Source organism: Vanellus vanellus (genome assembly GCF_965231255.1).
Source record: "Vanellus vanellus genome assembly, chromosome: 2".
In the NCBI taxonomy this organism is placed as follows: Eukaryota; Metazoa; Chordata; class Aves; order Charadriiformes; family Charadriidae; genus Vanellus; species Vanellus vanellus.
The window spans coordinates 76307579-76332951 of NC_138906.1; the positions used below are offsets into that span (position 1 = coordinate 76307579).

General features: G+C 42.3%; 2 protein-coding genes across 5 annotated transcripts in view; one reads left to right on the forward strand and one right to left on the reverse strand.

Annotated features, from left to right (window-relative positions):
• The window catches only part of FARS2 (phenylalanyl-tRNA synthetase 2, mitochondrial), a 256771-nt gene extending 247915 nt beyond the window's left edge, over positions 1 to 8856 (reverse strand). Inside the window, exons 1-4 of the mRNA XM_082498981.1 lie at positions 8812 to 8856; positions 7871 to 7963; positions 2865 to 2931; positions 2220 to 2306 (exon numbers count right to left, since the gene is read on the reverse strand). The gene's annotated coding sequence lies outside the window, so the exon portion shown is untranslated. The remainder of the gene's footprint in view (positions 1 to 2219; positions 2307 to 2864; positions 2932 to 7870; positions 7964 to 8811) is intronic.
• Positions 8857 to 8900: 44 nt separating this feature from the next.
• Positions 8901 to 25373, forward strand: part of LYRM4 (LYR motif containing 4) — a 99808-nt gene continuing 83335 nt past the window's right edge. For all 4 annotated transcript variants that reach the window (XR_014270567.1, XR_014270568.1, XM_082499479.1 and 1 more), the window contains exon 1: positions 8901 to 9076. Coding sequence is in view for 2 of the 4 variants with exons in the window: in XM_082499479.1 (XP_082355605.1) it covers positions 8991 to 9076 (86 nt within the window). In the remaining 2 variants the exon portion in view is untranslated. The remainder of the gene's footprint in view (positions 9077 to 25373) is intronic.

A 25373-nucleotide genomic window follows, 5' to 3' on the forward strand; every position in this document is an offset into this window, starting at 1 on the left:
CCTCATCTTGCATTCTGAGCCAAGATATACACAGTGACTGGGTGGAAGAAGCTATACAAGTTAGGGGAAAAAGAAAATAATAACATGAAAGAATCAAATTATTATTAATGAAGGGTAAGGTGCTATTATAGCTCAAGGTCACATATGACAAAACAATCTTCAGTTCATGAAACATCCATTACAAACTGAGAGAATCAAAATTAAAACATAATAATTGTTCTTATTTTTCTCTTTAAAACTATTTGTAGAATTGCTATTTGCAACATGCTGAAAGATCAAGTTCCACACAGACCCAGCAGGCTCTGTCACGTGGGGTCTGGAATGAGAGCAGTCAGGGGACACTGGGGACAAATGAACTAGTATCAGGTGAGGAAATACGATTTGGCAGAACCTGCTGTGTCTTTTAAATGGTGTTTACAAAAAAAAAAAAAAACCCAAACATTCAAAAAACAACACAAAGAGTTGGATAAAAGAAACTAGAATAAGCATTGTGTTTCCACATACGTAGTTCAAGTCTTCATCTATTCAGCAGAATTTCTGTTTGTAGAATGAATATTATCTGAAGAATATAACCTACCACAAGAAAACAGTGAAAAAACGGCAGTACCAGAATGAGATACGTTGAGGGTGGAAGGGTGGGGGAATAAGAAACACAAGCTGCACAGGGAGGGAGAGGGACAGAAGGGAAAACAGAAAAAGCTACAGAAAAAGCTAACCTTTAACAAGCAATATCTTCCTATCTGGTTAGATCAGCTTTCTTCCACAAAACCTGACACAGTTAGTGTGCCAACATGAAAAGCAAGTAGGTTTTCTAAGTTGAACAAATCTATGTAGAGCTGATATTTAGTTACCTCTGCAATATCTGATAATTTTACATGTGCAATACCATATCTGTCCATTTTAGAACATTATCTTCCCAAGGGAATAGCTGATGTAATGCACTATACATTTTTTCACCCTGAAAGTAATTGGTATAATAAAATCAAAGTAAAAATAAATGTTGCAAAAAAAAAAAAAGCTGTTTACAGCCAAAATAAATAAGAAATTAATTAAAAGACTACGCTAAGATTCCCAAAAATAAGAACATTCTCAATGAAGATCTTGAACACTGTCTTAAAAGTCAAACCAATTTTAAAATCATACACAAAAATATTTTAAAAGAAGCACGATTAAAATTGCAAGGATGATGATAATTTGCTCTGTTTAACTGTCCTTTTTCCATTTTAGATAAAACACATATACTTCACCAGGAATCATTTCCAAAAAAGGCAAAGTTAAAAAATCATGAAAAGTCACCTGCATAAAAATAAATGAAAGGAAACAACATGCATACCTGAAAAAGCTAATCATAGATTTTTCTAGAACACAGAGATACTTAATTCAAGTCAGCAGACAGAAAAACTCTCATAAATCTTGCCAGAACAGTACTTCAAGCTTTTTCTTCCCCCATTCCTCTTTCCCACCTTTCTGCAGGACGTTAAACAGAGCCCTACAGGGAAGATGGCAGCTCCATTCCATAGATCTGCATTCCCACCTAAATCCACCCTTAACCCCAGTTTGAGCTAAGACACAAAACTTTATGAAGCAACACAAACTCACGTTCCTTTTAGCCTATTCTGCTACCAGGGCAGGAACATAACAACAGACTGGATTTGGGGTGATAGCATTTCTAAGGCCATAACTGTCACTTCTCCTAAAAGCTCACTGAGCTCACTTCCCATTCATCAGAGCATCCTATGCTGGATTCTAAGTTGCATCAATTATAAAGTAAGGAGAACCTAATTCTGCCACCTGTTCTCACACCAAACAGCAACTTATTACTTATATAGTTGGACAGATTTCAAAGGGATTATATATAAATATATGGACATACTCCAATATAAAGATGACAGAATTTGTCCTTCTGAATTTGTCCTTCAGAAGTTTATTATCTTTTACTTATCTACCTATTATTATTATTATCTACCTATATATTTCGAGTCTCTTTTTTTGTGTGTGTCTTTGTATTGGGAGTCAGGAAATACATGAAAGCAAAGTTAGATACCTAGCGTACTTAGTCAGCATACCTGTCTTTAACAGTTGGTGAAGATAAAGAAAGATGTTTTTATTATTATTAATTAACCTAGAGAAGGATTGAAAACTTGTTGCTACCTAAAAATGCTGGCAGTGCTGGTATCAAAGACAGATTCAGAAAGCTATATTTATTTGTAATTACTTACCTGCAACGGGAGATAATCTTTCCTCAGCCCTGCTTCCTTTGTGCATTAGCTTTAGTCAATGCTTTGTTTCTTCTCTTCAGGGACTGGCTGAAAGACAAATTTTGGCACATTCACCTCAGATATAAAATACTGAAACAGAAATAAAATTAAAAGAAAGTTCTGTCTAGAAGCATGAAGGCACATAGGAAATACTGACAATTCATCTTACAAATGCATCAGAAACATGAGATATTTAGAAACATGTCCCTAATGCACTATCATGAATACTGGCCACAGCTCTGGGGACATAAAACTGACAGCGACACCAGATGAAATATCAAAAATGTCAAGGATGATGCAAAACTAAGTTATCTTAAACTCTACCATTACTACAATTCAGTAATACAGGTATGTTGTTTTCCTCTTTTAAATTAAAACATTGCCTCAGTTTCCTTTCTGCTCCAGAAATATTCTCTTTAGAATTCTTTGCTTCAGCTTCATATTTAAACTGTTGAATATTTTTCTGGACCAAAAGTCTAAGCTACCAGAACAAAAAGTCATATGAACGCATAACATCATGTAAAATGAAAACACATTACAAGTGGAAAGTCATATTTTCCCTCCACTCATTACACAGCCAGAAAAATAAACAGACAACCTACTTACAATCCACTTAATCTTTGTTGTTTTACGCATCCGTTGTAAACCACAGTTTTGCTTAACTTTTCTTTCCCTAAAAAAAGAAAACAAATAAAAATATTAGTGTCATCATGTCCCATTCTCGGAGGTCACACCTTTCCCCAATAACACCTTTTCACTGTACTATACAAGAACTTTCCACTTTTTTTGTACCTTGGATAACATGTTTTCTTACACAAGCTCCACTCTACCTTACAGCAACGCGATTCTTTTACCCCACTGATACTTTGCTCTACCCCACTGATACTTTGCTCTAGAAATTGCTTCCAGGAAATAATCACACAAGAAGTTATTTATAAGAAAATGTTTAGTGAAGCGGATTTTCAGGGAAGGACTTAAGCAATAGCCCATGACTTGTGTGGAGCTAGACTCTAGTATCATCTGACAAGAGGGCCCATGCCCACAATGCAGGGAGCAGGAGAACCAAGATGTACTCAAGCAGCAGGTTGTCTTTGTTTTCCCATACCTGGGACATGGGGCTGGGTAACCAGAAAAAAAACCTTACAGCACTGTGCTAGCTGTGCACAAATCCCCAGCGCTGCAGCATGGAGAATTCAGGATGAACAGCCTGACCTTCACCTTTACCATCACTACATGACTGCGTGCATGCTTTTATACATATTCACATGCACATTCATATGCGTCAAAAATAAATTCAAGAGAAGAAAGAACTTTGCTCTAGCAAGACATCTTAAATGCAATCATAATCTTTAATAAAAAAGTTTAGCAGTACCCTTTGTAACCAACCTGGCACGCCGGAAATCACAAGTCAGCAAAAAAGATACAGGATTGGCCACAAAGAGATTTTCAGTTGCTCTTAAACACAATTATCAGTCCTTGTTTTCCTGCTAAGTTTGCTTCCCAAACTAAAAATTTCAACATCCACTAAAAAAGGAAGGAGAAAAAAAAAAAATCAAAAATAACTAAATAAGTTAGCCTGGCTGGATGACAGCTACAGAGAAATAAGATGATAGTGTAAATCATGGAGGAGGGAGAGGAATTACACAGCATGACTCTAAGGGGCATAAATGAAGAGTGGGATAAACTTACGAAAAAGAGTGGCATATAACAGCAAGATACAATATACAGTAGAATATTTTTCCCATGGAAAGGGACGTTATTTAAGACTAAATTAGATAAAACACTGGAAAGTGCAGCAAAAAAAGCTCTTCTGGATAGATGAGGTCATGGATAAGAACACTTAATAAATACTGTCCTTCCTGCTTCTCATGATTAAGTTTCTCAGGAAGATTTCAGTATAACAACCAACCATAAAGTGAAAATATATTCATTTATTGTTGGGCTCTTGTCTCAAAAAATACCTTGGATTTCATTAGCATTAAGGTTAGAAGTATAATTTGCATTTGATGCAACTATTACACACTGAACTATTCAAGCATTATTCGTAATTTTAATCCCTTCTTACTTATTCCCTTGCTTATTGCTGTAACACAAAATTATCCTTTTAATTCTGGACTTCTATAGCATTTTTATTTCAGGCATTTCAAAGTACTTTACTAACATACGTCTGCTATCAACATCTTTCAAAATCAATAAGGTATATATCAACATTGCATGTCATTGATCCAGATGTTATCCCACAATTGCTGAACTGTCCAGCTGCTTAACATGATACATAATTAGCAGGCAACATGATGCCTATGAAATCCTCTGGTGTTGCACATGGCCACAGGAAATTAGAAGATTAAAACTGAGGCTAACAAGGAAAAAAAAATTCAGCTTTTCTTTCAGTTTGATGCCGGCAGCACAAGTGATCATGAACCAGCAAAGGTTTAGGAGCAGTGGTAAAATAGGTATTCCCCTACATGACCAAGTATTACAACACAAAACCCACTACTGTTGGGGTTTTTTTTTCATATTATTACTATTCTTACAGTCTTACTTTAAACAATACATGACATTCGGCAATTCAGTTCAGCAAGAGATGGGGTAACTCACAAAAAGTGACTAAGAAGAAAAATAATTTTGTCCCTGTTCTTTCTCCTTTCTGAAGTCTTACATAGAATATTCCAAAAATGCATATATAATTTAGGAAATAATTTGAAACATGGAAGTTGTTTCTCCTGCCAATTAAAAATGTTTTTTTTCTATAGGGCAATCAAATAAATGCATATTTTTTTTAAAAGCAGAGTTATCCAAGGCCTCCTTCTGATACTGTTGAAATCTTACTCAATATAGGGAATGGTTAAATTATAGTTTGTTACATTTGTGACTGAAATCCCCAAATTCTCATGATTTATAATCCTTATTTTAAAGGTCCTACTCTGCATTGGACGGGATCTCACTGTGCACAACACTGTCCATCAAGAACTAACAGCAGGGAAGAAGAGAGAGAAACCACACCACCGCAGCAGGGAAAAGTTAGCACATTTTCACAAACTGAAAAACAATAATTAAAAGAGATGATACTATCACAACAATCAATTATCATTCTGACCCCCAAAGAAAAAAAATGAACACGAACAGCAGCATAACAGGAAAGCACATGCTCTCTGAAAGTGTTGAGTGCCTTGTCATAAAGCTGAAATAGTGTACCACAAGGAACAATTCGGCAACCTATGACACAACATCCAATATGTACCAGAGAATATAACAGCTGTGTCCTTTCGCACCAGTCCACAGTCTCTGCAGGTATTTCATCCAAATTCCCTGCCCCCCTTCCCCCCTTTTTTTTTTCTGAGCAGCAACATATTTAAAATGTTATTAACTATTCCAGATACTGATACCATCATATCAAAGTGCTTACTTATCCCAAGAGATGCAAAAAGACACAGGCCACCTGCCTTCCTCAAACTAAATACCAAATGCAAAGACTTGTGTACAAATGGACAAGAACCAACTCCCTTCAACAACGATTATATGTATCACTGCAATTAAGGAAAACAGATCTCTGGCCCCATCCCCAAAAAATGTAACAATAAAACAGCACTCAGTTTTAAACCAGAGAAGTTTGGGGGTAAAAAAAAAAAAAAATCATCCTTCCATGTCTTGATTGGTTCTGGTTTGGTGTCTAGATTAAATTCAGGTGTGGATTACCCCAAGGGAAGGAGGAGGCAGTTAATGAAATGATCATTACAGCTTCCCCGTACATAGGCTCTGGTGCCACAGGACACAACAGTGGTCATTTGGGCTGTGTCTGTTGTGTCTGTCCTTCAAATTCTCTGCAGGCTTCCAGTGATGCACCTACACTGAAGGTTAACAGAAACACGTGTACCCCAGTCACAGCAGAGGCAATGCCTGCTTACTGCGGAATGACAGGACTTCTGAGGCCATAATCCATTGCTTCCAAGAAAACACAGTAATAAAATACAAAAGAAAATAATTATTTTTTTTCAGTCAACAGCACCAATGCAACTGTACAAACACAAGGAGTTTCTGCTAAAAATTGTTCTTCCCTCCTTGAGTGTAATAAATATCAAGCCAGGAAAGGGAGACAAGAGAAAATCCTTTTTTTTTTCCTTTGGTATGTTTATTTTACATTTGATAGTACACTGCAGGTGTTCATTGCTTGTTCTAAACATATCAGGTTTCCATGCTTCTTTAAGACAAAATGATGGTTATCAAAAAAAAAAAATTAGAAAAAAAAAAAAATCACAAAAACTGTCAGGGAGATTTAGGAACAGGATTAGCACCTGGGCCTTTCTTACCAACTACTCTCTCATCTTTTGAGCTGAAGACTGCAGCATCAAAACTTTATCTCTCACAATAACAAAGAGGGCTGTTGTAAAATTAGATGTAATAATCACCACACTCATCTACAGAATGATGTGACCTAACTTTGATAAACTCCCAAAGCTAGGTTTTGCTCTGTGCATGACAGACTTGTATCTCTTCAACTGTCCAAAGCCCACAGTCAAAAAAAGGGCACAGCTGCCACTGTTATTTTCAGGGAAGATGATACATCTGCAGACACAAAGCAAGAGTTCTGCTTCAACACGTATTAAGCACCCTAGCCGCCAACAGCTAGAAAGATGGGGGAGCACCAGAACCTCAGACAGACTACAGTTCTTGCACAGCAATCCGTGTCAACAATATGGCCTGGGCTACAAGAAGAATTTGGTTGGTCCCACAGACAACTAAAGAACACGCTTGCTTTATGTTTTCCTGTTTGGGTTTCCTGAATGCCAAAGGCTAGGCCAAAACACATTGTTTTGTAACCTACAAGGGAAGGCCTCAAAAGCATGCTGCTTATCACAGTGTCTCAGTGGCTTACATTTTTCTACAAAAATGCAACGTTTCCTCTAACATTTTTAGTTTTGATTTTGATAACGAGAATATCCAAGAAATTTGCTATGTATGGAAATTCTCAGTTTCCAGAAGCCTAAAAGGGTGGCTAAAATATAACATACTTGCAAAGATGAATTTGAGATAACTCCATGCGTGTCTATATTATTTACACAGAGAAGCATAGAACTATTTTAGTTCTATTCAATAAACTGTCAATTGCATCTCATGTACAACTGAGACAAATAATAATACTCGAAGTGCATATACAATAAAATATGAGTTTAATTAGCAGCAGCAGTTGAAGCGCTTTTGCCAGAGACATGTAGAATGCATATAAACATCTACTATATACAGAACACACCTTCTGTAGGAGCCATGTAATGATTATAAATAAATTATATTATTGATAATATTTAAAAATCAGTATTAAATACAGCCGGGGCATCATATCTGTAAGTTTCATAGTCAAGTTTATCTTTAAGTGGCAAAACTTTCAGCATAAGAGGATGCTAGGTAAGTTTCCAGCAACAAAAACATTAGGAGGCCTCTGGTATAAACAATAAAAGAGAAGCTTAGGTAGCAAAAGCGCCCCAGCCTCACAGCCGAGAAGAAGAAAATCCAAAATTTAGCAAATAAACAGGCAGAACCTACTTTTTAAATGGTTCAGATAATCTGCTGTTGTATGGGCTGTACGATACATAGGCATTGTATACACAAAATCCTACCTGGGGACTGCCCTCTTCAAGGCCAGTTTCAACACACACGGGCCTATGTGTTAAATTCTCCCAGAGTTCAACTGTTATTCACCTTCTGAAAACCTGCGCAAACAAGGAACAGGGGAGGGCACTGATGAACACATAGTTATTTCTCAGGGCTGTGGATAGACTAAGAAAAATAATAAATGGAGGTTTCCCATTGAAAATAAAAGCACAGAGGCAAAGACATCCTAGCTAACCTCCTTCAGAGACTCCCTGCTTAACTTAACCAGTACCTGAAATCTAACTACACAGGTCAGGTTGGTTTAAATAACAGAATTCATCTTAAATGAGGATATTGAGAGAGGAACAACTCACACATCACCGTGGCACCTCAGGTCGGCTGCCACAGGTGAACCCGCACCGCAGACTTAGATAGGGGCTGCGACCGCCATCACCAAACACACTCTACCTGTTGCTCCTTTCCAGGCCCTACACCAACCACCCCCCCCTCGCCAGCGCCCACCTCCCCGTGCAACACACCCACAAAACACACCAGCACACCGCCACCACCGACCAGTTTGCATGAACGCTGGTTTCCCTTTCCCCAACACTTGGGCCTTCCTCTCCCCCGCTCCGCCTCCGCTCTGCACGTTCACGGCCGCACCGACCGAGGCCGAGCGGAGCCCTGGCGGGGAAGCGGCGATAGCGCCCTCAGGGCAGGCCGAGGCTGCGGGCAGGAACACCGCGGCGGAGCCACCTGCACCCGCGGCACCACCTGCACCCGCGGCGCCGGTCAGAGCCGACCCGCCGGGCCTAGCTCCCGCCCCGAGCCCTCCGCACGGAAAGGCGCCCGCCGCCCCTCGGGGCTGCCTCAGCCCGGGAAGAGCCTTCAGGCCGCGGCCTCGCTCCGGGCCTTGCGCTGGGCCCGGGCCGAGCCGCGGCCGCTGTCTCACCGATCCGCCACTCACCGCCCGGCCGCGCGTCCCCGCTCCTGCCGCCGCCGCGGCTGCCCCCGCCCCTGCCCGCTCGCCGCGGAGGCGCGCAGAGAGGCCGGCGCGGGAGGCGGCTCCGGGGACCGGCGCGGCCCCGGGCGCCGCGGGCGGGGAAAGGGGCCTCGCCGCGGCAGGACCCGCCTGGTGTCGGCAACATGGCAGCGTCCAGCCGGGCCCAGGTGCTGCGGCTCTACCGAGCCCTGCTGCGGGAGAGCCAGCGCTTCGGCGGCTACAACTACAGGTGTGCTCCGGGGACGGGCAGCGGGCCCGGACCCGCTTCTCCCCGCGAATGCGTGGGGGTAACAGGGGGGAGGAGGAGGGGAGAATGCCGGTGGTGTTTGGAGCTGGGCAGGGGCCGAGTAAGGGCTCGTTTCTGGCGGGCGCAGGGGAGCTGTGACCTTCGGGGGACCCCGCGGGGGAGCGGGCGGCCGCCCAGGCCGAGGCGGCCCCTGGGGGAGGGAGCGAAAGCGGGGGGCCCGGCCGCGGTGGCCGGCCTGGGCCTGGACCGGGACCGGGACGGGGACGGGGACCGGCCTCAGGGCGCAGGGTCCCTGGTCAGCCCCCGGTATCTGTGCTCGGCCCTGGGCTGCCTCGAAAGCACCAGGTTATGGGCCCTCCCTGGTGTAAGAGGAAGGGACAGGACAGCTCATGTCTGGTCTGGGTTGTTGCCCTTCTTCTGGCTGTGGGGAGAGCCGGGGGCAGGGTTTCAGCCCTGGTTGTGCTGGAGGAGGCTGGTTCCCCAGCCAAACCCTGGCGCCATGCGCTGTGCCCAAGCATGAGGTGCTGCCTGCGATGAGGGAGCAGGGTTCACTCGTCCCGCCGCGCAGGATGCCGTGCTGCGTGGCTGGCTGCCTTCTCTCCCTGTTGGCGAAAGGCATGCCCCGTTTTTTGGCAAAGGGTATGCCTGACTGCCTGCCTGTGACAGACATAGGCCTGGTCTCCATTAGATATCTGCTGTGTTCGCGGGGGGTACTCCCCACCAGCACTGGCAAATTGTATTACCCACTGGTAGTTTATTCACTTTACCGTTCAGTTGAACGTCGGGCAGAGACACGTGAGCTACCTTTGCTGTGAATCATCTGCAGCCTGGCAGGAATTGTGAACAGAAGCCTTTGAACTTGCATAACCGTGGTGAGCTCTGCACTCTTCAAGGCATAAGTATTCCCCAAACCTCACGTGTCAGGGAGTGCCCTGAGAAGAAAGGCTGTAGGGCTGAAACTGAGCTGGAGCTAATGAACCTTCATTGCTAACTCCATGCAGCAGTGTGTGTGTGCATCATGTTCCCCTCCTCCTTCTTTAGTTCCCCTGCTATCAATGTTTCCCCCTGCTCTTCGCTGTTGTGAATATCCCAGCTTGCCATTATTTTGGCTAATGAAGAGAGGTTTGTATTTAATGGGGATGGCTTGAGGCCCGTGAGATGTGCAGTTGGTGAACAGTTGAATGTAGCTCCCGTCTGGGCCACAGCATGTATTCAGCAATGGGTTTGTGCTGGGAGGTGATCAGTGAAGAAGCTGAGTCCACAGTAGTAGGAGGAAGCAAGCCAGCATCACCTCACAGTGGCTGCACCAGTAATTAGTGGTACTAGCCTCACAGACCGCATGTGGACCACCCCTCTGCCCAGTCCCTTGCTGATGGAGCACAGGGGACTTGGGAAATTGTTGTCGTCTCTTCTCTACAAACCATGCCCAGAGCCCAGCCCCACTCCCCAGGTCCCCCAAAAATGATGTAGGTACCTGGCTGGTGTTGACTATATGGAAATTTTGGCATGCAGCTCAAAGGCAAGGCTAACTGTCACACAATAGGTGCACCAATGAGTTTTTCTGCCTAACACAATGTAACACTTTTCATTCTCTTTCTTTTAGTGTTTCTATACTAGCAAATTTTAAAGGATAGAAATCATAAGATACATGTTTACCTTGGTTATCTGATCTTTTTTTTTTTTTACACCATATCATAGTGCAAGTTCTCCTTTTCCTTGAAGGAAAGATCTCAGTTTTTGATGGGCTTGTCCTTAGATACTATAAAATCAGCAACTGTATGAAATCTTGCAGTGTATACACATTTGTGGGCACTAAAAGCAATAGCAGTTTTTAGCAAGAAACAATCTGCAGCTATTATATGTAGAGATCTGCTGGGATCACAACAACAGTTCTGCCTTGGTGTTTATGCTGCACCCATAGCTAAAATGGACACCCCACTGGTTTCTCCCGTACCAAGATAAGCAGTCCTGCCGTGTCCTCAGGGCTGCTGTAATGTGATACGGCAATACCCTGGAGTAAGCCTAATGACTTTGTAAAGAACCAACTTGTAGCAAAGTAGAAAATATTAAAGATTAATCTTATTGATTCATTACTTCAGTTAGAGAATTTCAGAATATTTTATTATTGCAAACAATGCGTATTTGTAAGTGTATGTCTGGAGTATGATCAGCTGGTTATTGTCTCCTTATTTGCTTGCTGTGCTTTTTCTCTTAAATGTGTACATATGGAAAATTCATGGAAAATTCAATATGTTTTATTTGTGACTTTCCTAGTAAGTATATTCTATATGTCATCTGGTAGTACCAAATTTTCTTCTACCACCCAAAAGAACTTTTAGTGCCATAACTCTGAAGAATAATGTTCATGTTTTAAAGTAGCTGAGGTCACCACTGACAGCCTTCAGAATAACAACACACAGGAGCATCTCCAGAGTCCTGCAGTAAACATTATGGAGTGTTTGGAGGCCCAGATGTGTAGGCCAGGTTTTAACAGCAAGGAGAGAGAGTTTAGTAGCCTGTAAGTAATTTCATGTCTGCCCTATTAACCATGCAGACAGTCTGAGGAAGGGAGAGTGATTTGTACTGGAGGAAGATCAATATGCAAAGAGGGAAGATGTTAGGTTTTGAGTCAAAAAGGTGTACTGTTTTTTTCTGCTTGGTTGACAAAAAGTAGATCCTCTGACAGTTTATAATGTGTCAGATTACAGTCTCAACTAAATTGATGTAAGGGATAATTTCTAAATAGAATTTCATTTGTGATTTAAATAATGGCTTTATGTGGTGTCTCTCTTTTGGTACAGAAAAAATTTATAAATTTGTGAAAGCTGTTAAAACACATCTAGTTGCAGGTGAGGATAATTTGAACTTTAAAGTTTCTTGTTTGTTTAACATGATGGAAGCTCAGTGGTCAAAATGCATGGGAATCTAGTGGAAGAGGGTTTTCTCTAGGAGGGTAGTACAGGACTAGAACAGGTTGCCCCAAGAGATTTTGACATGTCAATTTTTGAAGGTTTTCATGACAAGTTTAACTGAACAGCACCACGGCTGACCTGACCTTGTTGTGAGTAGGCCTATTTCAAGTGAGAGGTTGGCTTGGATAAGCTCCAGATGTTCTAGCTAACCAACGTGACTATGATTTTCAGGTCCCCAGTCTTCCTTGGCTTATAAGGATACTAACACTGACTAATACATTCTGGAAAATATCATATGACATGTTTCTCCTTTCTAATTCTTTAGCTTCTTGTAGTTATGAGCAATGTCAGAAGCTTCAAGTCTCTCTGTTGGGTTTTTTCTGCAAATAATTTCTTTATGTTTTTTTAAGGTATTTCTTGATTTATTGTATATTTATTTCCATTATCCATTATCTTCTCTGTTAACTAGTGGATGTTACATTTTTATTTATAGATGTATTTTTTCTTGTCTCTGTAGATTACATTTTAATGGAGTTTGATTTTTCTACTACAGTGTGCAATATTATTTGATTAATTAATAAAACTACCCAGAATATAGAAGAATCAGGGAAGAAAATTTGTCAGAACAGGTTTTGCATTGGAAACAAGTTAATTGAATGCATGCAGTTTCATCTGAGACATGTCTTTCAAGATTTTAAAACTAGTAAATCTGATTTTTGCAAATCTCTGCTAACATAAGAACAAAACTGAGCCAAACAAGTTATACTGTTTTTTTTCAGTGCCAATTGCTTTTCCTGCTTTGAATGACACAGTTGTAGATCTGATTTTAGAGATTCATAGAACAGCCCAGGTTAGAAGTGACTTCCAAAGATCACCTGGTCTAACCTTTCGTGGGAAAGATAGCCGAAGTGAGATTATCTAGCGCCCTGTACAGTCACATCTTGAAATTCTACAGTGATCAGGACTCTACCACATCCCTGCGGAGGTTGTTCCAGTGACCAATTGTTCTCAGCGTAAAAAATTTCTTACGTTCAGATGAAACCTTTCCCTGTGCAACTTGTACTCATTGCCCCTTGTCCCCTCCATGTGATGCCTTGTGAAGAGAGAGCCTCTGTCCTCTTTGTAGCTGCCCTTTAAGTACTGGAAAACTGTTACGAGATCCCCACCGAGCCTCCTCTTCTTCAGGTAGAAGAAACCTAACTCTTTCAGTCTTTCTTTGTAGGGCAGGTTCTCCAGCCCTTTAATCATCTTTGTGGCCTTCCTTTGGACCTCCGCAGTCTGTCCGCATCTTTCTTGAATTGTGGGGACCAGAACTGGTTACAGTATTCCAGGTACAGCCTGACAAGCGCTGAGTAGAGTGGGATGATCATGTCTCTCCCTCTGCTAGTAATGCCCCCGGGGATGCAGCCCAGGATGCAACTTGCCTTGGTTGCTGCAGTGGCACACTGCTGATTCATGTTCATCTTGTTGTCCACCAGAACCCCCAGGTCTCTTTTGGCAAGGCTGCTCCCCAGCCACGCAGATCCTAGCCGGTGCTGGGTTCTTTTTTACGTCCTCCCAGGTGGAGGGCCATGTACTTCTCTTTGTTAAACTTCATATGAATTTTGTTTAGCCTTTCTCTGAAAGGTTTTATCAAAACGTAGAAAATCTTCATTTTAAAAATCTCAAGGTACTTATGATAAATGCAGCTTTCTTGTTTTGAATGAAACTATAGGAAGTAAAAATTCAGGATTCCACTATACAGGGCAGAGCATGTTCTTAAGTTGTGTTTAGTCTTTTGGCATTAAAACTGTTCTTCTGAAAAAAAAGTTTGATTCCTGTGTTTTTTCACTAAGCTTAATATCTGAATTTAATGCAGAATTTTGGTGAGGCAGTTTTAACGTTAGAACTTACATTTCTACAGTTTGAGGTCTTCTGCATGCCTAAAATCAGAGTAAAGAACAATGATAATCACTAAAATAAAATGCTTCCTTATTTTTTTTCTTTGTGGCAATGAGTTGCTACTCCCATAAGTCCAGATGGATCTGAAAAAAAAAAATTCTTAGTCGGTGTCATTTAATTTGGCACGGATGGCCAGGTATTCTGTATGTGTAGAGGCGGTAACTCTTACTGATATACATAAAAAAATAAGCTGATCTGTGTTTAAGAAAATATTAAACTGATGATCATTGCTGTGTATGCAAGATTTAGTCTGCTTTTTGCAAATAGGAAAATAGAAAGAGAAACTATGTCGGATGCCAGCTGCTGTTATGTGACTCCTGATTAAACACAGAAATAAACAAAGAGCCATCCTTGAACATTTGGACAAGAGGTTTGGTTTAGCAATGCACCATTTCTCATTGTTTCTCAACTTTTTAGGCTAAGGGTAACTGTGACATTATATTGGCATACTCTTTGTTATTTTAATTTTTATGCATGCTTAATGGCAAAATTCTTAGATACTGTGCTCTGGAGAAAGATGTGAAACTGCTGTAGGATACTCTTTGAACATAAATTTAACCCAAGATATTAAAAAAAAACACCCATGTTCATCCTCTCATTTCCCAGATGGAATTCCAATTCTTTATTTTTTAAGAAGCAACATGAACAATCGTTTCAAGTCTGTATTAAATCCTACCTCTGCTTTCTGCCTTCTTTGTTTTTATCTGTCTTCCAGATGTTTGTGTTTTTCTTACAAGCTCATTTTATTGCATCTGTAGTGTCAGAGTTGTTTGAGAGTTATTAGTTGTTTGAGAATGAATGCAAACTTTTTTATTCCTCCTTGGAGCTGGGCACTGATGCTGCATCTAGGCATTTATTGCCTTGTGTCACTCGGCGTGAGGTGGACTTTTGGTGGAGCATGAATGCACAATCAGTATACTGCTGTTGTTCCTTGATCCTGTTCTTACGTATAGGACCTGGAAGCTTTCTTACATGTTGCAACTTAATTCAATATATAGGACTTTTGTGGGTTCTCTTGCAACGTACCTGATGTAGAAACTTGGATGGGTGGTTATATGACATAAAATCATTGTCCTTAGATGAAATTTCATTTTGTCCATTAAATAGACTCGCTTTTCTTGTGTTGCTTTGGATGTCAGTCTAGCCTATAGTCCATTCCTTTGGGAAAGAGGGCTGCTAAGAGCTGATCAAAGTTGGTCAACTTGCCAGGCTGCAATGGCTTTCTGCTCATGGGCTGTGGTCTGAGGGGTTTATGCTCTTGGATTTCATCAAAGGCTTTTGGCCATGCCAAATGAGCCCATGTAAAGGAGGGGAGCTGCTGAGAAGGTGTCTTCTCATACTGTAGGAAAGAGGATGTCCAGGAGTAAGTAGTTACTGCCATAGCAATTCAGGCTGTCTGCTTCTGCATGGTGCCTGTCTCAATGGTTCCTCGAACCAGGGAAGGAGCAGGCTGTGGGAACAGTCAGGTGCACACATCTGCCAGTTCAGAGCATTTACAAGAGAGGCTGGATTTTTGCACAAGTATAGGTTGAGTTGACATGTTTTGCATAATGACCTGTTCTTCAAGGAGGTATAAAGCTTCTAAGAGCCTGTTACAACAACTCTTTTGACAACATAATTCACACCATGGGTTTCTTTCTCTTCCTCCCAACATAGCTTATTTGGTCACTTTAATTGTAAAGTCTTACTTTTGCTTTTAGTCCCTGGTATATAGAATCTGGTCACTGGTTCTTCTTGCACTTTTATCACTCAGGTAACTTAACAACCACATTAAAATTTTACATGTGATGGTTATGCAAGCAGAATAAGCCTTTTTCTCGCTGGCTCTCTCAATGAAGTTTGTGATTGACAAGATCTGCCAGCAGACTGTCAGCTCTTGCTATCATGTTTCTGTGTGTTAGGGAAGAAAAAAGACAAAATGGTGATTTTATTTTCTTTAAAAAAAATATTCTGAAACAATAATGAGAAAATAGAGACACGCCATGTTATTGGAAGTACTGTATTTTGTCCGAAGTGGTAGTTTGTAGCTGAGATAAAAAACGCAGGAAAAAAATAAAATTGTTGGTTCTCAGCAGCAGATCTGTCTGACTTCTTTATAAGAGTAAGGTGACTGAACTGCAGCTTTACAATATCCATATCTCCTTGGCTGTGCACAGAAAGTGGGTAACTTATTTTTCCTTCTCTCTATGTAATTCCTGGCTGTGATCTGAGTGACAATAAACTTTGGGAGTTTTTGAGTTAATGATGGGTACGTGGCTATCTCTGTAATCTACTTGAAAAGTATAAAAAAAAGTCAGGGCTGAAAGCAGCTGTGGTGTTCTTGAGCCCAGAGTGCAGAGTAGTTTCCATCCTGTGCTGTTGCAGACACTTGTTTTGGCCTGGCAGCTGCATCACCCAAAATCATGGGCAAATGGTCACTATGCATTTGCAAGTCAATTTTGTAGAGCATTCCCACAGATTTGTGGTTGACCTTATTAATATCTCTTTTTGGGGGGAGTTAAATTTTGCCCATTATTTCGGTAACCACATACATGCAGATATTTTGCTATTATGTTACTTTAGGGTCTTTTATGTATATTGCCTTACTCTATGAGAATTATGTATGCTTGAATAGGCATGTCAGTATTTTAAGAGCTCTGGATAGTGCTCAATCTGCTGATTAGGATGGGAAATGTGAAGAGGGAAAATCTAGAGGCATAAGAACATGGTTTTCGATTGTCAGACTTTGGGTGTGACAGTATTGAAGTATTTCCATATATAAAATATTTTGGAAAGACAACTAAAGCATTCTGTTCCAAAAATGTCAAAACATAACCATTAGATACCATCAGAATATATTTCTCTGAAAAGAAATTTTAAACCAAATGGAAACAATTTTGCCAAATGTTTTGTTTTTTAAAAAGTAACATTTCCCAACTGAAAATCATTCCATCCAAGTTCTAGTGAACCTGTTCATTAGGAGTTGCTTTCTTGGATTTAAAGGTACAACAGAGATTGTAATTTTCCAAGTACATTCACTTTACCCTTGTAAAACTATGTTCTTCCTTAACAATAAATTATTTGAGCACTGGTTTTGATGTAATTTTCTTGACTTCCTTTTTTTTAGCAGAGGAATTTTGAATAGTAATAACTTGGAGGGAGAGTTTGAAGCACATATATGACATAGAGTTCTGGAAAAACTGAAATTTTATAGTTGGAAGACAAATGAGTGGGGGCTTCCACAAAAGAGTGATTAATGGACTTTGTTATTTTAGTAAAGGTACCCAAATTGAGTAAATCTGATGTGGTTGGCGGAGTTGCTAAATGCATTTAAGGCGGACTTTAATCTAAGGCGGAGTTGCTAAATGCATTCTTCGCTTCTGTCTTCACTGTTCAGGCCAGTCCTCGGGAAACCCAGACTTTGCAGGTAACAGAGAAAGTCTGGAGGGAGCAAGACTTTCCTTTGGTTGACGAGGAGCAAGTTAGAGATCAGTTAGATAAACTGGATATTCACAAATCCATGGGGCCTGATGGGATGCACCCTCGAGTGCTGAGGGAGCTGGGGGAAGTGGGCCGCTCTCCATCATCTTTGAAAGGTCCTGGAGGACAGGTGAGGTGCCTGAGGACTGGAGGATAGCTAATGTCACTCCAGTCTTCAAAAAGGACAAGAAGGATGACCCGGGAAACTACAGGCCGGTCAGCCTCACCTCCATCCCTGGAAAGATGATGGAACAGCTTGTGCTGGGTATCATCTCAAAGCACCTGGATGAAAAGAAGGTTATCAGAAGTAGTCAACATGGATTCACTAAGGGGAAGTCATGTCTGACTAATCTGATAGCATTCTATGATGAAGTGACTAGATGGGTGGATGAGGGGAGGGCAGTGGATGTTGTCTACCTTGACTTTGGTAAGGCTTTCGACACTGTCTCCCACATCATCCTCATGTGCAAGCTTAGGAAGTGCGGGCTAGATGAATGGACAGTGGGGTGGATTGAGAACTGGCTGACAGATAGAGCTCAGAGGGTTGTGGTTAGTGGTGCCGAGTCTAGTTGGAGGTCAGTAACAAGTGGTGTCCCTCAAGGGTCAGTACTGGGTCCAGTCCTGTTCAATATATTCATCGATGATCTGGATGAAGGGATGGAGTGTACCATCAGCAAGTTTGCTGATGACACTAAACTGGGAGGAGTGGCTGACACGCCAGAAGGCTGTGCTGCTTTACAGCATGACCTGGACAGGCTGGAGAGTTGGGCAGAGAGGAACCTAATGAAATTCAACAAGGGTAAATGTAGGGTACTGCATCTGGGGAGGAATAACCCCACGCATCAGTACAGGTTGGGGGCTGACCTCCTGGAGAGCAGCTCTGTGAAAATGGACCTGGGAGTCCTGGTGGACAACAGGATGACCATGAGCCAGCAATGTGCCCTGGCGGCCAAGAGGGCCAATGGCATCCTGGGGTGCATCAAAAAGAGTGTGGCCAGCAGGTTGAGGGAGGTCATCCTCCCCATCTACTCTGCCCTGGTGAGCCCGCACCTGGAGTACTGCGTCCAGTTCTGGGCTCCCCAGTTCAAGAAAGACAGGGATCTGCTGGAGAGGGTCCAGCAAAGGGCTACAAAGATGATTAGGGGATTAGAACATCTTTCATATGAGGAAAGGCTGAGGAACTTGGGTCTGTTTAGTCTAGAGAAAAGAAGAATGAGGGGGGATCTTATTCATGCTTTCAAATACTTAAAGGGAGGATGCCAGAGGGATGGGAGGAGTCTTTTTTCAGTGGTGCCCATTGATAGGATGAGGGGTAATGGGCACAAGCTTGAACATAGGAAGTTCCATCTTAACATGAGGAGGAACTTCTTTACTTTGAGGGTAGTGGAGCACTGGAACAGGCTGCCCAGAGAGGTTGTGGAGTCTCCCACTCTGGAGACATTCAAAACCCGCCTGGACGCTGTCCTGTGCAACCTGTTGTAGGTGACCCTGCTGTGGCAGGGGGGTTGGACTAGATGATCTCCAGAGGTCCCTTCCAACCCTGACCATTCTGTGATTCTGTGGTTGTTATCCAAGACATTATTTGTGTTCTCTGTATAGCACAGTAGAAGAGCGACATTTTTCTTTTTACATAAGATTTAATTACCAGTAGAATTTGTTTGAGAATTAATGAGAGTAATAGAAAAATTACTGCCTCTGGCAGGGATTTGTGCCAGTAGACACATGGCGTATGAATTCTGGTAAACGAAAAAACACTTTGTAATGTAGTAATAATTTTTAAGTATTGAAATGCCATCCCAGATCACCTCCTCCTTTTCTTACTCTTGGATGTGGCTTTAACATTTAGATCCTCACTGTATCCATTTGTATGCTGCCCATGATGAAAAGATGCTGACCTCATAACATCAAGACTTATTCAAGACACTGTAGGCGCAGGCTATTATTTGAAGCATTCTTTAGAAGATCAGCATTCTGGGTTTAAAAAAAAACAAAGTAATTTTGCAAAAAAAACCCCAAAGAAACTGCAGGCAATGTTTAGAACCACTTGCTGCAGCAACAGATAGCAAGGATGCTGTCTGAAGCACTTCTTTAATAAAGCTCTTCACATGTTTTTGGGGGTTTGCTGACCAAGAAAGTACAGTTCTAGATTGTACATGGTTGTCTGCTTTTCCAAGAAAAATGGTCATGAAAAGAAAACTTGCTTGATTGTTTTCTTGTGTGTGTGAATACTTGGGCCAGCTGTTCCATGACTTTTGCATGGAACTTGGTACAGAGGAATATTTTTTGGGATTTTTCTTGATAGTATAGTTCTTTCTCAAGAATGCAGATGCCACAAATCATTCAGACAATATTCTGGCTAGGATGGCATTATGGACAATGGCCTTTTTCCCTTACATTTTTTTTCTACTTTCTATTCTATTCTATTTCTATTCTATTTCTATTCTATTTCTATTCTATTTCTATTCTATTTCTATTCTATTCTATTCTATTCTATTCTATTCTATTCTATTCTATTCTATTCCTTTTCACCTGATCTCTGTATAAAATTCTAACATTTTTCTCAGGACAATGCACAACTGAACATTTAATAGGATAATAGTGAAAGAATGCAGTTGGGTTCAGATTCTGTCTTCCTTGATAGAATGTGTATAAAATAAAATCTTTAAACTTCAGGAAAATTTGAAGGTCCTGTGCTGTGAATGGCTTGGCTGGTATTCAGAGACTCATAATACTTCAGACTAGATCTTTCCTCCATATCATGTTTGTTATAGTGTCTTGTGAAAAGCTGCTGCTTATATATATTTTTCTAACTTTTTAAATAAACAGCAATTGGTTAAATTGGAAGAGGTAGAAAGGTTAAGAAGTATCAGAGACTGTGAAAATGAAGTAGATTGGTGGAGCCATACCCTGAGGCAAAGGCAGCAGGAAGAGGCTCTATCAGAAGTGGATGATCCCCTTCCCTCCTGTCACCAGGCAGAAGGAGAGAACTCAAGAGATAAGGGGGAGTGGAGTCAGATCCCTCCTCGGAGAGGCAAGCAAAACCCCTCACAGCCCCTCACCATCCCAATTACCCTTGCATAATAGGTACAGGGCTTTGGAAATCGAGGACCAGGCAATTGAGGATGGAAAGGATGATCCATCCAGTGAGATGCCCGGTGCTGGGCACTCACCCCCACGCCTCAGGACTTCCTCAACCAAGAAAGAAAGGAAGGTAATTGTAGTAGATGACTCCCTTCTGATGGGAACAGAGGGCCCTATCTGTAGACCAGACCTGTCCCACAGGGAAGTTAGCTGCCTCCCTGGGGCCAGAATTAAGGACATACAGAGAAAACTCCCTTCCCTGGTTAAGACATCAGATTACTACCCACTACTGATATTTCAGGTAGGTGGTGATGAGGTAGGTACCAGAAGTCGAAGGGCAATGAAGAATGACTTTAGGGCCCTGGGACAGCTGGTTAAGGGATCGGGAGCACAAATATTGTTCTCCTCTATCCCACCAGTTGCAGGGGTTGACGAGGGGATAAATAGGAGGAGCCAGGAAATTAACTCCTGGCTCCGAGACTGGTGCATCCGGCAGGACTTTGGCTTTTTTGATCATGGGCTGATCTACAGGAAACCAGGCACACTGGCAACAGGTGGGGGAAGCCTAACCCGAAGGGGAAGAAAGATCCTGGGACAAGAATTAGCAGGGCTCATTTATAGGGCTTTAAACTAGGTTTGAAGGGGGACGGGGATGAAACCAGGATTACAAAAGTGGTGCCTGGGAGCAGCGTACCAGTGCTTCTGGGTAAAAGTGTTAGCAAGGTGGTCTTGCAGCCTGTCTCAGTGATGGTGGCGGATGGTGAATTGTGTGGCAGCAAAGACATGAGGGGTAGTGATAATTTGGTAACTACAGTAGTGTCCGAGCATGATCAGGTGCGAATTAGGGCTTGTCCCCCCAAGAAAGTGGCCGGACAATTAGCCCAGCTGAAGTGCATCTATACTAATGCATGCAGCATGGGGAATAAACAGGAGGAGCTGGAGGCCATTGTACAGCAACGAAACTATGATATAGTTGCTGTCACAGAAACGTGGTGGGAGGACACACACAAGTGGAGTGCTGTAATCGATGGCTACCAACTTTTCAGAAGGGATAGGCAAGGAAGGAGAGGTGGTGGGGTGGCCCTCTATGTTAGGGGCAGTTTTGAATGTCTGGAACTTAATAGTGTGAATGACAGTGTTGAGTGTGTATGGATAAGAATTAAGGGGAAGGCCAATAAGGCAGACATAGTGATGGGAGTTTGTTATAGACCCCCTAATCAGGATGTAGAAACCGATGAAGTATTCTATAAGCAGCTGGCAGAAGTCTCACGATCATCTGCCCTTGTTCTTGTGGGGGACTTCAACTTCCCAGATGTCTGCTGGAAATACTACGCAGCAGAGAGGGAACAGTCATGGAGGTTCCTGGAGTGTGTGGAAGACAACTTCCTAACACAGCTGGTGAAGGAACCAACTAGAGGAAGTGCCCTACTGGACCTACTGTTTGTTAACAGAGAAGGTCTTGTGGGGGATGTAAAGGTTGGAGGTCGCCTTGGGCGATCATGAAATGATAGAATTTTCAATTCTTGATCAAGTAAGGCAGGGAGCCAGCAAAACTGCCACCTTGGACTTCCGAAGGGCAGACTTTAGCCTGTTTAGGAGCATGGTCGAGAGTGTCCCTTGGGAGGCAGTTTTGAAGAGCAAAGGTGCCCAGGAAGGCTGGGCATACTTCAAGCAGGTGCTCTTAGAAGCACAGGAGAAGGCCATCCCAGTGTCTCGAAAAACGAGCAGATGGGGAAGAAGACCAGCCTGGCTAAATAGAGAGCTTTGGCTGGACCTCAGGAAAAAAAGGAAAGTTTATATTCTCTGGAAAAGGGGGTTGGCAACTTATGAGGACTATCAAGATATAACAAAGCTATGTAGGGGGAAAATGAGAAGGGCCAAAGCTCAATCAGAACTCAGCTTGGCCACTGCAGTTGAAGACAATAAGAAGAGATTCTTTCAGTATATCAATAGAAAAAGGAAGACTAGGGGAAAATGTCTCATTCACCAGTGGGCCTACGTGTGCCCTAGTGGTGGAAGACACAGAGAAGGCAGAATGCCTTCTTTTCTTCGATCTTCACTGCTAAAGCTGTCCCTCACGAATCCCATACTCTGGAGGCAAGGGGGAAGGTCTGGAGAGAGGATGATTTTCCCTCAGTTGAGGAGGACCGTGTCAGAGACCACTTGGCCAAGCTGGACATTCATAAGTCCATGGGCCCTGATGGAATGCACCAGTGAGTGCTGAGAGAGCTGGCAGATGTTATTGCTAGACCACTCTCCATTGTCTTTGAACGGTCATGGAGAACAGGAGAGGTGCCTGAGGACTGGAGGAAGGCTGACATCACTCCAATCTTCAAAAAAGGCAAGAAGGAGGACCCAGGGAACTACAGACTGGTTGGTCTCACCTCTGTCCCTGGGAAGGTAATGGAGCGACTCATTCTGGATGTCATCTCCAAACACGTTAAGGAACAGGAAGTTATTGGAAGTGGTCAACATGGATTTACCAAGAGTAAATCATTGCTTGACCAATCTGATAGCTTTCTATGATGTTATAACTGGTTGGCTGGATGAGGGGAGAGTCGTAGATGTCATCTACCTTGACTTTAGCAAGGCTTTTGACACTGTCTCCTATAACATCCTCATTAGGAAGCTGAGGAAGTATGGGCTAGATGAGGTGACAGCGAGGTGGATTGAGAGTTGTCTGCGGGACAGAACTTAGAGGGTTGTGATCAGCGGCACAGAGTCTAGTTGGAGGCCTGTAATCAGTGGCGTCCCCCAGGGGTCAATACTCGGTCCAATTTTGTTTAATATATTCATTAATGACCTAGATGAGGGGACAGAGTGTAATCCTCAGCAAGTTTGCTGATGATACCAAACTGGGTGGGGTGGCTGACACCCCAGAGGGCCGTGCTGCCATCCAGCGTGATCTGGACAGGCTGGAGAGCTGGGCAGAGAAGAAACTAATGAGGTTCAACAAAAGCAAGTGCAAAGTCCTGCACCTGGGGAGGAAGAATGCTGGGCACCCGTATAGGTTAGGGGCGGACCTGCTGGGAAGTAGCTCAGAGGAGAAGGATCTGGGGGTTGTGGTAGACAGTAAATTATCCATGAGCCAGCAATGTGCCCTCGTTGCCAAAAAGGCCAATGGAATCCTGGGCTGCATAGGGAAGAGTGTGGCCAGTAGGTCGAGAGAGGTCATTCTCCCCCTCTACTCTGCACTGGTGAGGCCACAACTGGAATACTGTGTCCAGTTTTGGGCTCCCCAGTTCAAGGGAACTGCTGGAGCAAGTCCAGCGAAGGGCAACCAAGGTGACTGAGGGCTTGGAGCATCTGCCTTATGAGGAAAGGCTGAGAGAGCTGGGACTCTTTAGCCTGGAGAAGAGAAGGCTGAGGGGAGACTTTGTTATTGCGTACAAGTATCTAAAGGGTGGGTTGACGGAGGATGGAGCCAGGCTCTTTTCAGTGGTTCCAAGTGACAGGACGAGGGGCAATGGGCACAAGTTGGAACATAGGAAGTTCTGTTCAAATACACGGAAACAGTTCTTTACGGTGAGGGTGACAGAGCACTGGCACAGGCTGCCCAGGGAGGTTGTGGAGTCCCCTTCCCTGGAGATTTTCAAGACCCGCCTGGATGCAGTCCTGAGTAATGTGCTCTAGGCAATCCTGCTTTAGCAGGGGAGTTGGACTAGATGATCTCTAGAGGTCCCTTTCAACTCTGAAGAAAAAGAAAATCACATTTAAGTCTTCTAAAGAAAAGAAGCCTATGCACAAAGTAAGTGCTATATGTGTGTATGTGTATGCATGTATGAATGTATTGATATCAAGAGTCAGGAATTCACTTCTGGTCCATTCCAGTAATCCTTTTTCAAAAACTTCTGTTTAAAGCAAGCTGTGAAGCCATTGTGGAAGCTAGAGGAAGTATGATAGGTGTGTTAGTCTTATTACAAATGAATCTCCATTGAATTGCAGTGCTGCTTTTTTTTTTCTTGGACTCGATAGCTTTTAGATCAAAAGATGTTTAACTTAAATTTAGAAAATGCCGGTTTATAAGTTGTCATAATTAACTGTATTTTTATATACTTTGCTAAAAACTAGTATTTAAATAAATACAGCTGCATGAATATTTTACAGCAAATCAGCATGAGATTCAAAATGTCTTGTGGGATTCTGAATATAACAGCAGTCCGATTCTCCACAAACTTCATTGCCACGTCTTGACAGTCTTTATGAGTCTGCTTATCTGGCATATCCTGGTCTGGAATCATTTAAGACCTGTTTCTAAATCATTAGCTTGTATAAAAGTAAGATTGTCTTATTTTTGCTGCCAGAGGAAGTATGTGTTTAAAAAAAAAAATAAAAATCTTTCCCTGAAACTGTAATTGGTTCTAATATATTGGCAATAATCTCTAATCCATTATGGTATTGAAGCTTATATAATTGAACTTAGTTCTGTGACTTAAGTGCCTATGAGAATAATTTATTGTGTTCTGTGAGGTCAGCCTTTACAGAGTTGTCTCCATCTTTGTCTTGCACAGCATGTGGTTATTGCTAGCTAGTATTGCTTGCAGGTTACATGGTGGTTTTGCTTGGTACTATTTATTTAGTGGCATTATTTGTTTCTCCAACAAACATACAGATTATCACAATGCTCAGTTGCAGTCACAGGCAGATGTAAACATCTGTTCATTGTTTGCATAAGCAGGAGAAATGTGGACACAGGTTTCCTCAGAGCCTTGCTGTTGGAGCAAATCAGTTTATCTGATAGCCACCATTGGTGGTTACACATGCGGTAAATGTTAAACACTTTTCTGCAGACTATGTTAGAATAGCATTGAAAGAGTTAAAAGTAGCAGGGGGGTGGGAAGGTAGTGCTTGTTTAGAAGTCATCGTTTATTTGCATTGTTAATCAC